General features: G+C 49.9%; 6 protein-coding genes; 4 read left to right on the top strand and 2 right to left on the bottom strand.

The window, feature by feature from the left end:
• Positions 1 to 48: 48 nt before the first annotated feature.
• Positions 49 to 1,531, top strand: FFUJ_01189 (related to oocyte membrane protein; the record flags this gene model as incomplete). XM_023581506.1 has 4 exons in its annotated part: positions 49 to 99; positions 161 to 230; positions 283 to 775; positions 976 to 1,531. 4 exons carry the CDS (start codon positions 49 to 51, stop codon positions 1,529 to 1,531), a joined length of 1,170 nt encoding a protein of 389 aa, XP_023424354.1.
• Positions 1,532 to 2,096: 565 nt separating this feature from the next.
• FFUJ_01190 (related to cold sensitive U2 snRNA supressor) lies at positions 2,097 to 3,308 on the top strand (the record flags this gene model as incomplete). XM_023581495.1 has 2 exons in its annotated part: positions 2,097 to 2,363; positions 2,445 to 3,308. 2 exons carry the CDS (start codon positions 2,097 to 2,099, stop codon positions 3,306 to 3,308), a joined length of 1,131 nt encoding a protein of 376 aa, XP_023424353.1.
• Positions 3,309 to 3,463: 155 nt separating this feature from the next.
• On the bottom strand, positions 3,464 to 4,438 carry FFUJ_01191 (uncharacterized protein; the record flags this gene model as incomplete). XM_023581484.1 has 2 exons in its annotated part: positions 3,464 to 3,564; positions 3,637 to 4,438. 2 exons carry the CDS (start codon positions 4,436 to 4,438, stop codon positions 3,464 to 3,466), a joined length of 903 nt encoding a protein of 300 aa, XP_023424352.1.
• Positions 4,439 to 5,839: 1,401 nt separating this feature from the next.
• Positions 5,840 to 8,818, top strand: FFUJ_01192 (uncharacterized protein; the record flags this gene model as incomplete). Its single annotated transcript, XM_023581473.1, has 1 exon — positions 5,840 to 8,818. The coding sequence occupies one exon, from the start codon at positions 5,840 to 5,842 to the stop codon at positions 8,816 to 8,818; it is 2,979 nt and encodes a 992-aa protein (XP_023424351.1).
• A 558-nt stretch (positions 8,819 to 9,376) lies between these two features.
• FFUJ_01193 (probable EMP24, component of the COPII-coated vesicles) lies at positions 9,377 to 10,096 on the bottom strand (the record flags this gene model as incomplete). XM_023581462.1 has 3 exons in its annotated part: positions 9,377 to 9,582; positions 9,639 to 9,846; positions 9,899 to 10,096. 3 exons carry the CDS (start codon positions 10,094 to 10,096, stop codon positions 9,377 to 9,379), a joined length of 612 nt encoding a protein of 203 aa, XP_023424350.1.
• Positions 10,097 to 11,754: 1,658 nt separating this feature from the next.
• On the top strand, positions 11,755 to 12,554 carry FFUJ_01194 (probable ADP-ribosylation factor; the record flags this gene model as incomplete). XM_023581451.1 has 4 exons in its annotated part: positions 11,755 to 11,902; positions 11,974 to 12,218; positions 12,314 to 12,379; positions 12,462 to 12,554. 4 exons carry the CDS (start codon positions 11,755 to 11,757, stop codon positions 12,552 to 12,554), a joined length of 552 nt encoding a protein of 183 aa, XP_023424349.1.
• Between the last annotated feature and the right edge of the window lie 849 nt (positions 12,555 to 13,403).

Here is a 13,403-nt window from a genome sequence, read left to right as displayed (position 1 = left end):
ACACTCCACGATTTTCTCTCTTCCGGCACAAGTCCAAAATTTCCGAACATGCCAATCTCACCAATTATCACCTTCAAAGCGGGCCAGTGCGAGGTTGATGTACGTCTCATCCAGTACTCAGGAATTTGTAGGAGCATGTACTAACTTCACTTGTCTCCAGGCCTCCTCTAAGCCTTACAAAGTGAAGCCGCAACCTGAGCCGGGCTATATCTACCTATACTCTGAAGATGGTGGGTTTTCAAGTTCGCCCTTGCCAATGCTACATGGCTAATGACAGAACAGATCTCGTGCATTTTTGCTGGCGCAAGCGAAGCGAACCCCTCGACAACCCTGAACTTGACCTGATCATGGTCCCTGGCGATGGCAGCTTCACTCCTCACGAATACACATCGTCTTCCGAGCCCACCTCCAAGACCAACGGTCGTATCTTCGTCCTCAAGTTTACTTCTTCGTCCCAACGATATCTCTTCTGGCTTCAGTCAAAGCCTCAGGCCGAAGACGGAGATCCTGCCTACTACAGCCCCCGGGATCGCAAGATTGGCGAAATAGTCCATCAACTACTACAGGGTGAGGAGGTGGATGTAGCTGAGGAATTTTCAGCTCTCCGTAACAACGATAGCCGACCCGACGACGAGGATGAGACCATGGAGGACGCTGATACCCACCGTGCTCCTCGAGGAAGCGGCAGCGGAGGTGCAGGGCCCGACGCTACGGGTGGAGACGTTCGAGAGGAGGGCGAGGGCTCACGAGAGGGCGGAGCTGATGGTGCTAGAGCGTAGGTGATTCCCTTTGCATGGTTAAATTGGATGGTATGCTAGCGAGCGATGGGCTTGGCTTGTAGATCACAGATCTGGGGCAACAGGTCAACTGTGTAAAACTAGATTTCTTCACTGTGAGAGGAGAATTGGGAACTAGTGTCCTGGCGCTGGATCTATGGCATCAACTCTAAATGTGACTGTGCTGACCTTGTTCCAGGGCCTCTTCATCTGCCCCTGATGCCGATGCTGCTGCCGCTGTGAAGAGCTTTTTGGACAGCCTTCGAGGCCCGTCGGGGCTCTCTGGTAGACAGCAGCAGCAAACCACCGACAAGGCATACCCTCACCTCAACCACCTACTTCCCACTTCCATCACAATACCTATGGTTGACTCGGCCACGGAAGAGTTCACAGACACATTGATCAGCCTTCTCCCTCCTGCCATTATAGTCCTTGCAAGTGGCTCAACGGATTCTGTTGATGGGAAATTGGAGCCGTCAGCTTCGGCTGTGGAGGATGCCAAAGCCTCATTATCCCTGGACGACAAGCGGACGCTGTTGAAGAAGGTTCTGAGAAGTCCCCAGTTCAATCAAGCCCTGGCAAGTCTCACAATGGCCATACGGGATGGTGGCTTGCCAAGCATTGCGGATGCTCTTGGTGTAAAGGTACAAGATGGAGGATACCTAAGAGGCAGCGGCATGCCTTTGGGTGGTGGCCAAGCTATTGAGGCATTCGTGGATGGCGTTAAGAAGACAGTCGAGGACGAGAAGAGATGAAATGGCGATGCATCCTCGCGAGGTGTATTCTCGACTATGTGCTTGGTTTCTCTAATGACATGATGAAAGAAGCAATACTTGAGATATCTTGACGAAGGCCAATGCATGTTACTAGGCAGTACCCTCCATGAAACGAATTTTAGACATTAGACCAGTTGTCCCAATCTCTGTTTGTGATTTCATAAGTAAAATAGATCCATGATTTTTAACATGGGTTGAAATATGAATATAACATCTCATACTATTGGGCTATCGATATCAGAGCTATATCTCAGATACAGGTATGTAGGTATGTATTTGGGTTAGAACCAAACTACCTTACTCTAGGTAGGACGCGAGGGTATTTATTCAAGGTGGGGCCTGGGGTCCCATGGTTGGCCCCACGAGGGATAGCATATAGGTACCTACCTTAGAGACGCATACTGACGTACTGCACTATTCCTCAGGATAATATTTCAAGCTAGCTCATCAACAACCAAAATCCAGCCTACACCTCAAGCTCTTTTTAGTCACTACTTCATTCAAAAGCCCCTCCAACGTGCTTGAACGGTCTGGTGTTATCACGATGGACGTCTCATTTCCTACGGACCCTCGAGAATTCGACGGCGATGATCGCATATCGTTTTCCAAACTTGACCAGAAATTCATTGCAGTTCACGATGACGGCAACGAGTACGAGTTTGACGCCGATTCCAAGCGATGGGTGCTTGCAGATGAGAATCCACTGGAACCACCAACGGCTGGCGCATTCAATGACTTTGCAGAATCTGTATCGCATGATACTGTAGATGGAGCAAAAAAACGCAAGAATGAATCGAGCCATGGTTCTGAAGTACGTCCAAACATCTCTTCGCTGTCGAAACTGTCTCACTGCGTGTTTACCGAAAGGTTATTGAAGCTAACTATTAAGTAGACTCCCGAACCCAGTAAACCTTCACGACCAAACAAGAAGCAAAAGGCACCTCAACAGCCTAAACAGAATACAGCCATCTATGTCACAGGTTTACCTGCTGATGCAACGGTTGAGGAAGTCCACGATCTTTTCTCTCGAAAGGGTGGCGTTATCGCAGAGGAAATTGACAGCGGAGCACCACGGATCAAACTATACACCGACTCAGATGGCAACTTCAAGGGCGACGCGCTGATTGTTTTCTTCAAGCCCCAGAGCGTAGAGATGGCCATTATGCTTCTCGATGATACAGACTTCAGAATCACTCCCAGTGGCACACGTGAAGGACGGATGCGCGTTCAGGCCGCAGACTCAAGTTACAAGAAAGTAAAATACGACCAGGAAGGTGGTGCAGGTGGGGAAGGGGGGAATGTCACAGCTGAGCGTAAACCACCGAACAAGGATCGCGACAGGCAAAAGATCATCAAGAAGACTCAGAAACTCGACGCGAAGCTGGCAGACTGGGATGACGACGTGCCCTACCCGGGCCAGCCGGAGACCGCGACCAAGTGGGACAAGCTTGTGATTCTTCGGCATATGTTTACGCTGGAAGAGCTTGAGGAAGACCCTGCTGCCCTGCTCGAGATCAAGGAGGACATCCGGGAAGAATGTGCCAAGCTGGGTACAGTGACAAATGTTGTCCTGTTCGACCAAGAACCAGAAGGCATAGTCTCAGTCAAGTTCAAAGATGCGGATTCAGCCCGTGCATGTATCAACCTCATGCATGGTCGAAGTTTTGATGGTCGAACAGTGGAAGCTTTCCTAGCGACAGGACAAGAGAAGTTCAAGCAGTCGAAGAATGATACGAGCCAGGGAGACTCAGATTAGAAGGTCTACGTCCGATGTTGACATTGGAAGAAGATTTTATTGCGTTGTAAGATACCCATTAACTCTGATACTAGAAGCCATATCCTAGACAATGATTCATTCTCACGATATGAGCATTTTCCTCTTCGCATCCATATGCCAAACTCGATGTAGGCTTACATGGGTTTTGGACAGATCCCCATCTCGAGTTCTTCGGCGACGGTATACCATATAGCAGCTTCTATAATATTGCAGATGACCTGCAATTCTTCGTCATCTAATGAAAGTCTTGTCAGCCCCATTGTTCACGGTCGCAATTTCTTGCCAATTGCCTAGAAGCAAGCCTCACCTCGTGGTGCATAGATCATGACAAAGTCGGGGGAGACGGGGCTCTTGAGGAACCGACTTCTCCAAGCGAGTGGATGCCTCTGACCCCAGCCTTTTTCTAACACCTCCCTGATGTCGTCCGGGTGCAAACACATATGCATGGAGTGGTCTGAGTCGTGAACATGGCAGATCTCGCCCTGGCAATTCGTTTGTACTGGGTGCCTGGCAAACAGTGCCAACCCATGCTTCTCTATGCACGACTTCTCGGTGCCAAACTTCTTAGGGCTCCTATTCGCTAACTTGGCCATGGACCAGCGGAGAGCTCGGTAGCATACTCGAGATCCATGCTGATCAAGTTGTCTTTGGGGTGCTATGCCAGCAACAACAGGTCGAGGACCTGCGCGGTATGGGAGACGCTGGCGTCGGAGGATACCTGATGTTAGGAGACGCATAGGGTCAGGCTCTGGGGCTGCAAACGGGTCGCTGAGAGCCCAAAGACGGAACCATGATATACGGAGGTAGCCGCTGAAAGTGGAGGGCGTGCCACCAGGGCCAAGGTTGAGGAAATTCTGGTAGTCGTTGTGGACGCCTAACACTATGGGGAATAAAGCGATGACTACCTCGGCGTGATACGGATCAAGGAAGTGAATAAGCAGAACTAAGACAAGGGACGATAAGAAGATGGTTTTACCATCAAGAGTTATGGAAACGGGCTGCTGGCGAAGAGCATAGGAGATCTTTAGATGTTCCAATTCAGCTTCGCCTTGGAGATCGGGAGGGGGAGAGGATAAGGTCTCGGCTGAAGCGATTGCAATTGATGACATCTTGAGATAGAAGGGCAGAGTAGGCTCTTTCCTTGAGGATGAAGAGGGCTTGTTTGGGACAAATTGGCGACCACGATGCCGCTATGTGGTTGAAGAGCGGGGTGTTGGAGAGCCGTGTAAGTGTGATTGATGTATTGATGAGAGCTGTATTTCAGCTTGTGGAACGATTTACAACTGTCGACCTCTTCCGAATAAAATCGGAGAGTGAAGCAATGCAGTATTTAAACAAATCGCCTGAGACAACAGCCGAGTCTTACAGGGCAAGGTCAAGTCAAGAATTGGAGACGGTGAAAGAAGCGACAAGAGGGGATCGTCATATGATGCTCAGCCAGCGTCGCAACTAAGCAACCCAACCCCGACGTTCCGACAGGCGTGTTGGCAGCCACCGTAGCGAGCTGCAAAGCAAGCCTTGGATTTGATCGATCTGTTTGGTTAGAACAGGAGTGAATTGATATGCACTGCAGCCGTCGGCGGGGCATGACGTTGAATTGAAGCTACACATTCTCGTGGCTCTGGAATTTCCGACGAATAGGACAACATTTTGTCACTAGCGAGCGACGTATCGGATCGCAATAAGAAAGCCTAAGACGGCATAGGATTATTTGATTGAGCATTCTGTGAAACTTGACTTGTCTGGCTCCAAGATCGTCAGAGCTACCCTGGACAGAGCGCTGTGATGGTGGTCAGAATAATATCTTCGCGCTATCTAAACGCCAAATGACCAGGTATTGAAGCATTTGCATGGAATTGGACAAGAAAGAAGGAGAGTTACTCGGGCGTTTCCCTGTTCATCTCACTCCTCATTCTTGACTCGGAACTGAAGCTGAGGCACAGCCAGTTTGCACTGATCAATACAACCGCGAGAGCAATGGCAAACATGCAAGACGAGGTGTCGAAAGACCCTGGGAAACTCAATCCATGGAAGGCCTCACATCTATGCATGGATCCAAACAGCCTTTGGCTCGTCAGCGGCTATTTGATTGTCATCCATGCTTGGTGGTACAAGTCGTCGAGCTGACGTCGCAGCTAAGCCCAAGCTGAGCGTTGCTCAGCAACAGCCGGATCCGTAACAAAACAGACCAGCGAATGACGGAGCTCCCATCATGGGTCAATCACAGCTAAGAGCGGTCTAAGGAGCAGCGAGATAACAACTTTTCCACAACTCTCTATACTTTATATGCCTATTTTTTTTTCTGTAATACTCCGGAGCACATATTATTTAAGCAACTTGCTATTTTAAGCATCAACAAGTCACTCTAACTTTGACAATTGAGTATCACAGAGTGCTGAGATATTGTTCCATCTGGTCGAAAAGGTCAGTATCCTCTGGTCAGTTCTGAGACCTAAGATTCCTCCCTCAATCGCTAACATTCCTTCTCAGAGATATATAATAGTCCCATTATGGGGTTGCTGCCAAATCCATTGCGGCCGCGCGAGCCTCAGCTCCCACTATATCAAAAAGTCAACTCTCCAACGAAGGAGCGATATTCTGACGATGACTATTCAACCGAAGACGAAGATGACTACGAAGACGAGCCATACTCCCCCGAGAGCTCTTCAGCTGGCTCTTCAAGGCATACATCTGGGTCTGCGAGCAGTGGGCTTTTGATGTTGCCCAGTCACCAGAAGAAACCCCTCCCTCTTAGACGAAGGATCGCCAAAGTGTACCCCTACCGAATGCCAAACAAGGTCACTCGCTACTTATTTTGCACTGTTATTACATTCATTATCGTTATGGTCTTGAGTCTTGTACGAGCCAGCCAAGTTGAGAACTGGAAAGTTGCCAACGGTAAGGTTGATAACCGCCCACCACCACCACCACCTGCTTGGGAGAAGTTCCCCTTTTTGGAAAGATACTATGGTGGTCTCAAGAGCCTGGTCACCTTCGAAGAGCTAAAGCCGGAATGGCCTCATGTGAAGGATGAGCCTGAGATGCTAAGTGAAGGCAATGACTGGAGTAAGCAAAACGAAATCAAGAGCGACAAAGATACCGACGAAACCGACAAGGCTGCTACCGAAGAAATTGAAGCCCAAGCTCAAGGCGCGCATCCTACCAAGAAGGAAGTGAGGGACGAAGCTAAACCAGAGGACGACGTTAAGGCCGAGACAAAAGGAGGTGCCGTGGAGGGAAAGGAGGATAAGCCCCAGGATGATCCCAAGGCCAGCAAGAAGAAGCTCCCTAAAAGCAACGACTGGAGCGATTATGCGAACCGAAGCGAGGAGACCGGAAGCAAAGAATGTTTTTTAGATGCTGATGGCACAATACGGGTTCCCCAGCTCCGATACTATAATGGTCGCCCCCAAGGATTCCCTGAGCATGCCATCGGATCCTATGAGACCCTGAACCTGCCCGAGAACATTTGTTTCGACCGTTATGGCCGCTATGGCCCCTATGGGTTTGGCTATTCCTCGAGAAATGGTGGTCTTAGCGTTGGTGAACATGGACAAAAGGAAGGGTCGGATGCTGTCTGGGAGAAGACTCCCCGCGTGGACTATCGACAGATTGACTGGGCTGATGTCCAGCGCCGTTGCTTTAAGGCCAACCAGGCCCGCTTCAAGGAGCTTCCCTCCAAAATACAGGCTCCTCATGGTTTCTTTGCGCACGAACCTAAGCCTAAGCCACTTCCTACTTCAACTCTGGAGCGCCGCGGTGTCGAGGAGGATAAGTCCAAGGCTGACAAAGAGACCGCTGCCTCCCAGATTGAGACGTCAAAACCGAAGACTACTCAACAATCCAAGTCGGAGGCATCACAGGTCGCAAACTCAAAGGTTGAGCCTTCTGAGGCTTCTGTGTCTCAAACGAGTGAGTCAAAGCCTCAGGAATCAAAAGCAGAAAAGTCGCAGTCTGGAAAGCCCCACGAGACCGAACCCAAGGATAATGGGGAGGACGAGAAAAGCCAGGGAGAAAACGCTGGGCATTCCAATAATGCATCGCCCAAGGCTGCTGGGAGCGGGGTATCACGAACTGCTGTTGTTGTACGATGCTGGGACGAGTACAAGTGGCGCGAAGATGATATTGCCAACCTTCGATCTCTCATTACTGAGCTCGCTGTGACATCTGGTGGTCGCTATGATATCCATCTCCTAGTTCAGGTCAAGAATGAAGCTGCTCATCCGGTTTGGGCGGACGAAAGAATCTACCACGAGCGCATTGAGGAGGCCATTCCTGAAGAGTTCAGGGGCTTGGTTACGCTGTGGTCCGAGACACAGATGCTCGCTCTTTACCAGGGTATCTACGACCACTTCACTCGTGGTCCTGATCTCCCCGTTCACGGCGTGTACCGCGGTCTGTCCATGGCCATGCAGTACTTTGCTCACAAGCATCCTGAATACGACTACTTCTGGCAGTGGGAAATGGATGTGCGCTACACAGGACACTACTACGATCTCTTTACCAAGCTTGAGAACTGGTCTAAATCACAGCCTCGGAAAGGTCTCTGGGAGCGCAATTCTCGCTTCTATTTCCCCAGCATTCACGGCAGCTGGGAAGACTTCTCACAAATGGCTCGGGTCCAGAGTCAGATGGGTGTCGTAGGCGCTGACAATGTCTGGAAGGGAGTTCCTGGTCTAGACGGCAAGTCCCCTGACTCTGACACCAAAGGCCACCGCACTGTATGGGGACCCCTTCGTCCTAAGGATGATGATGACTGGTTTGAGCCTGGCAACGATCCTGTTGCTCCCACTTCTTACGAGAAGGATCACTACAAATGGGGCGTTGGAGAAGAGGCCGATTACATTGCACTTAACCCGATCTTTAACCCTGATGGTACGACTTGGGGTCTCAAGGAGGACATCACAGGCTACAACCGGACCGAGGGACTCCCTCCCCGCCGGGCCAACATTATCACCACTTCGCGTATGTCGCGGCGACTGCTGACGACTATGCACAAAATGACGGCTTTCAAGAAACAATTCGCCTTCCCCGAGATGTGGCCTGCCACCGTCGCTCTGCAGCATGGCTACAAGGCCGTCGCTGTGCCCCATCCTGTCTATGTTGATCGCAACTGGCCTACAGCGTACATGGCACAGGTTTACAATAACGGCCGCGACGGTGCAAGTGGAGGCTCTCGAACCAGCATCTTTGGTGATCGCGAACACAACATGCACGGCCTTTCTTGGTTCTACAATTCGGGCTTCGCACCAAATATGTATCGTCGCTGGCTAGGTCTTCGAGTGAACAATGACGGCGGCGAGGAGTTTGAAGGCACAGAAGATAAGAGCAAAAAGGGCAAGGGAGTTGGCAACATGCGTGGTGGCGAGGGCAGAATGTGTCTGCCTCCTATGCTGCTTCATCCCGTCAAAGATGTCGAGCTGCCTGTTGAAGCCCCTGAGGCCGATGTTGAGGCGGGTAAAGCCCCCGAGTCTGATCCTGGAGCCTGAATGATCTCTTTACCTTTTTGCATGGAATGGCTTTGAGAGTCAAAACAAGGCGTTGGTTTTGCTTTTCTGGAGTTTTCTTACGGGTTCATATCGTGTCATGTCACTGATGAGATATGCCAACGAGATGAATGACTTTGATTTGAGCTACGAGGCATTGAAGTACACAAGACATGTTTTCCAGGATAATTGGTCATAGACTTGCTCGGGTTGAATAATGAATTTGAAATTTCAAAAAACTGTGTGCATTTATTGAAGATAATTTGTAAAAATAACATCAAAGCAGTCACGTAGACTTCCTGGGGCCCTGTCCTGATCCAGATGCAAGCGACATAGGCTCTTGTCAACGTAAAATGTTACATTACATACTCTCCATATTATCATATTTGCCCAGTTTTGCAATTCCACTGCTGTAGGGTTGTTTTATCCTCCCCGAAGTGCTCCCAATATAATGCTGCGCCAATCCGGTCTTCACATTTGCGGTTCATCAAACAAACAACATTTCCAACTATTTCAGTGAGTTGGTCTTTTATCATGCCGTCATGCACCTAAGTCTACCCCTTAAACCACCCGCTTGACCTCAAAGAAACGTCGCAGCCACCAGACCTGGAAGAGAGATTCACCAATGACAACACCAATGACGAACATGTTCCACCACTTGACTCGGCTGTTGGTGCTCTCGGCGGTGTTTCGGTGGGTGCGCTCACGCATCACGATATATTCTTGTTCGTCCTTGACCTGGGCAAGGAGATCGGACAGCTTTCGAACTGCAGAATGTTGTAAGCTGACTTGGCCATTCCCGGACGGGAGAATGCTCATTTACCTTCACGGTCGAGGGGGTCGGCAGGCATTTCGTGCTCGCTCACGTAGACGATTCCGTGGACGTTGAAGGAGACCTCCTTGGTGTTGGCACCCCAGTTCTCATTTCCGAAGCAGTATATGTATTTGCCATCATGCTTGGCTGTGAACGAATAATCGCCGTTGGAGATGCTCTTCTCGTTTGTCTCGTATTGACCAGCAGGGTTGGTGATCTGGCTATAAGTTAATATCCTGATTGTTTGCCTGACTCCCCAAGCCACGTACCCAGAAGTCAATGTCAAGGTTGCCTGCGCTGCCGAATTCCCGATCGCCAACCTGGAAAGTGACAGTCATAGTGTCATCCTTGTGTAGGGATTCGTGAAAGCATTCACGGCCGTGAGCAGGCAGGACGATGTTGTGAGCAGTGACAGCTGAGAAGACAGCAGCGGCCACAAGGGCCTTGGCCGCAGAGACGAAGTACATTATCGGGTGTGTATAGATCCGATCGATCGTTATAACTTCAAAGGAGTGTCGTGGGTGTTTGCGATGCTAGAGTGCTCTGATCGTGAGCATTGAATCCCTGTGTTGGAGCTATTGACCAGTGTCCACTAAGTCAAGTATGGAGTTTGGATCGCGACGAATTGACACCTTTTCGCAGCTAATTGGAGGAGCTGCGGGTTGCTCCTGTTGCGGCTCTCGTCTGGGCAGCCACGGTTTTGCCGAGCTTGCATCTGAGTTCCTGCCAGCTTGCACCTTTGTCTGCTTGCCAAAATTCACAAGCCAATCCCATATCCCCAAGCCTAAAGGGGGGAAGTGGGCGGGTGGGGTCTTGCTGTGGCTTGATCAAACAAAGGCTAAGAGATTACCTTGGTTTGTCGTTTATCTGTCCTTGCGACTTCAAAAAGGGATGAGATGGATCATGGCGGGACCGATTGCGCGGCGTTGAATTCGTGTGATCTGACGTTGAGAAGCAATTTTGGAGACGACATACATTCCTAGATAGCACTACAGCGCTCAGAACTTTCAAGCTTAGAAATATGCGAATGGCATATCTTGACACGAGACTGACAAAACAAGTGTCGCCATTCACAAACTTCTCTTATCAAAGTACCTGAATCGCTTAGAAACGAGTACCCGAGATCAAGAGGACCTCATGTGGCGGTGCAATTGCGTTTGCCCCTCAGCCCTCCCTGTCTGTCCCCTGAGATGTCGTCGAAAAATAGGCCTTGGCTCCAGTATTTTCCAGCGACCAACCAGTAATTTCCCCTCTAACGGCATGCTCACCAGCCCCGGCCCCAGTAACAAACAGCCCGAGGCCAGAAAAATAAGAACCTAGCAGCTGGAGCCCAAAAAGAGAGCGATAATGTCTCTCACCCCTCCCCGAGTGATTGTCTTCTCACACCGACAAGTCAAACCACACGACAGCGCCCACCCCCAATCCATCCATATCCATCCATCCATCGCCGCTCGTCGTTTTTTCTGCACCACCACTCCAAGGACCGCCCCACGATCCAGTAAGTTCAGCGTCTTCCTGTCTCTTGCTCGAGTCTGTCTAGATCCCGCTGTTTGCTGCTTGTGTATTCCCGATCCTCCTCTCGATGGTCTCTTCAAGAAGCTCCCGTCTCACGTTGTCGCCGCCCGATCACCAAATTCGCCGTCATGCTATTACCCGTTGATCCGCCTCGTGATGGCTCTGAATCAACTATCGACGTACAGCATTGCATAGCTGTTCATATCGGGTGATAGCGGCAGCCTGGAACGGGGGTGCTTACAAGCTTGAAGGACTATCCAGGACTCCGATGATGGTGATGACGGAGTTGTGTTGTTGGATGAGCTCTTGATCGTTGCCTTGATCATTCCCTTAGGTGTCCTTTCGCGATACTCCATAAAGCCGTCCCGCCTCCACCATCACCAAAACATCCAACCTCCTGTTCCTCCCTTGGCTAGACGTCTTTCCATATATTGTCTCAGCCTGCCTGTGGCCTTTGTCTCTTCCCTCTTTATCTCATCCCCCCTTTTACCCCTCGCCACGTCGTCTTCTTTCAACATCCATCCACAGCATCGCTGACCTTGCGCCTTCACCTTTAGGACCTCTTTTTCTATACCTAGACACACAGGCCTCGAAGCCGTAAACCGCAATCATGGGTCTCGCTTTCTCAAAGCTCTTCGACCGACTGTGGGGGAAGAAGGAGATGCGAATTCTGATGGTTGGTCTTGATGCCGCCGGTAAAACCACCATCCTCTACAAGCTTAAGCTTGGTGAGATTGTCACCACCATTCCCACTATCGGTATGAGACGCTCTCGATCCTGACAAACCCTTCATGCCGCTGACATACGGATTTCTTTTTCATCTTACCAGGCTTCAATGTCGAGACTGTAGAGTACAAGAACATTCAATTCACCGTGTGGGATGTCGGTGGTCAGGACAAGATTCGTCCTCTGTGGAGACACTACTTCCAGAACACTCAGGGTATCATCTTCGTCGTTGACTCCAACGATCGCGATCGTATTGTCGAGGCACGAGAGGAGCTCCAGCGCATGCTCAACGAGGACGAGCTTCGCGATGCCATCCTTCTTGTCTTTGCCAACAAGCAGGATCTTCCCGTACGTCACGACCCCACCTCGAGACTTTCTCCCAAATCTCCCCTCAACGTGTCATTTAACCGCAGTACCATATACTAATGTTACGCTACTACTAGAACGCCATGAACGCCGCCGAGATCACAGACAAGCTTGGCCTCCACAGCCTGCGACAACGCGCCTGGGTAAGTAATGGGCAATCAACATCTGGGCCCAGATGGTGTCTCTTTGTTCACATGCTGACCTCTTACTTTCTTCTATCAATAGTACATCCAGTCCACCTGTGCCACCTCCGGTGACGGTCTCTATGAGGGTCTTGAGTGGCTCGCCAACACCCTCCGAAAGGCGGGTCACCAGTAGAAAGGTGTCGAGAGGCCTCTCCATAAAAACTCGCTTTTTCTCTCCTGCTCTGCCATATACTCTCAAATGGCTCTTTGTCTCGACTCGAGGTTTCGGTTGTAATTTGCAAAGTTATTGGTCAACCAATCGAAGATAAATCCTTGAACCAAAGTCACGTCTATTCACGTTTTCTGTTTAAGCAACCTCTTTTAACGCTTTCTTCCTCTCTCAATGGTGCTTCACTGTGAGCCTTCTTGGTCAACAATATCTGCTTGCTATCGCTAGCGTCAGCTCGCTTCCTGAGGACCACAGAACGTACTTTCTCTTTTTTTCTTCTTGGAGGAAAAGTCGGGTGATGATGGGAGGCGTCTTATGGGGATCCCCGGGATATTTGTACAGTCGTCAATCGGGTGTTGTTTGCTCTTTGAAAAGAATGCATCCTCGCTGATTTTACAATACTCTCGCAAACCGTGGCGCACTGGTATATCTATCGTTTGTTAATATCTTTCTTTCCCATGTCACTTAGGGAACATGACCATGATGAGCAACTCAAGCAACGAGGGTTATAAATGAGGCATGAATTCGGGCCACCGCAAGTTTGAGCTGTTGTAGAGATTCTATATGTTTTATTCCAAATCTTTGGTGAAATTGCGAGATTTGGTCGATTCGAGTGACACACGGTCTCTAGTCTTTTTGGCTAAAAGAACTAGAGGTTTGTGTCTAGAGTGCTGATTTTAATCTTGTACGGAAGACAGTTTAGAAGTGCAAACGTATCTGGAACGGAACTGACCTGAAGAGCCTGCCTTCTAGAGGATCGCACAAGTCTGCTTTGCATCAAAGATTTAAGCCACAATGTTCCAAACAGAATTA

The sequence above is a fragment of the Fusarium fujikuroi genome, chromosome FFUJ_chr01 (genome assembly GCF_900079805.1).
Source record: "Fusarium fujikuroi IMI 58289 draft genome, chromosome FFUJ_chr01".
NCBI classification, from domain to species: Eukaryota; Fungi; Ascomycota; class Sordariomycetes; order Hypocreales; family Nectriaceae; genus Fusarium; species Fusarium fujikuroi.
Note: the sequence above shows the minus strand (reverse complement) of the source record. Positions and strands in the feature narration are given on the sequence as shown.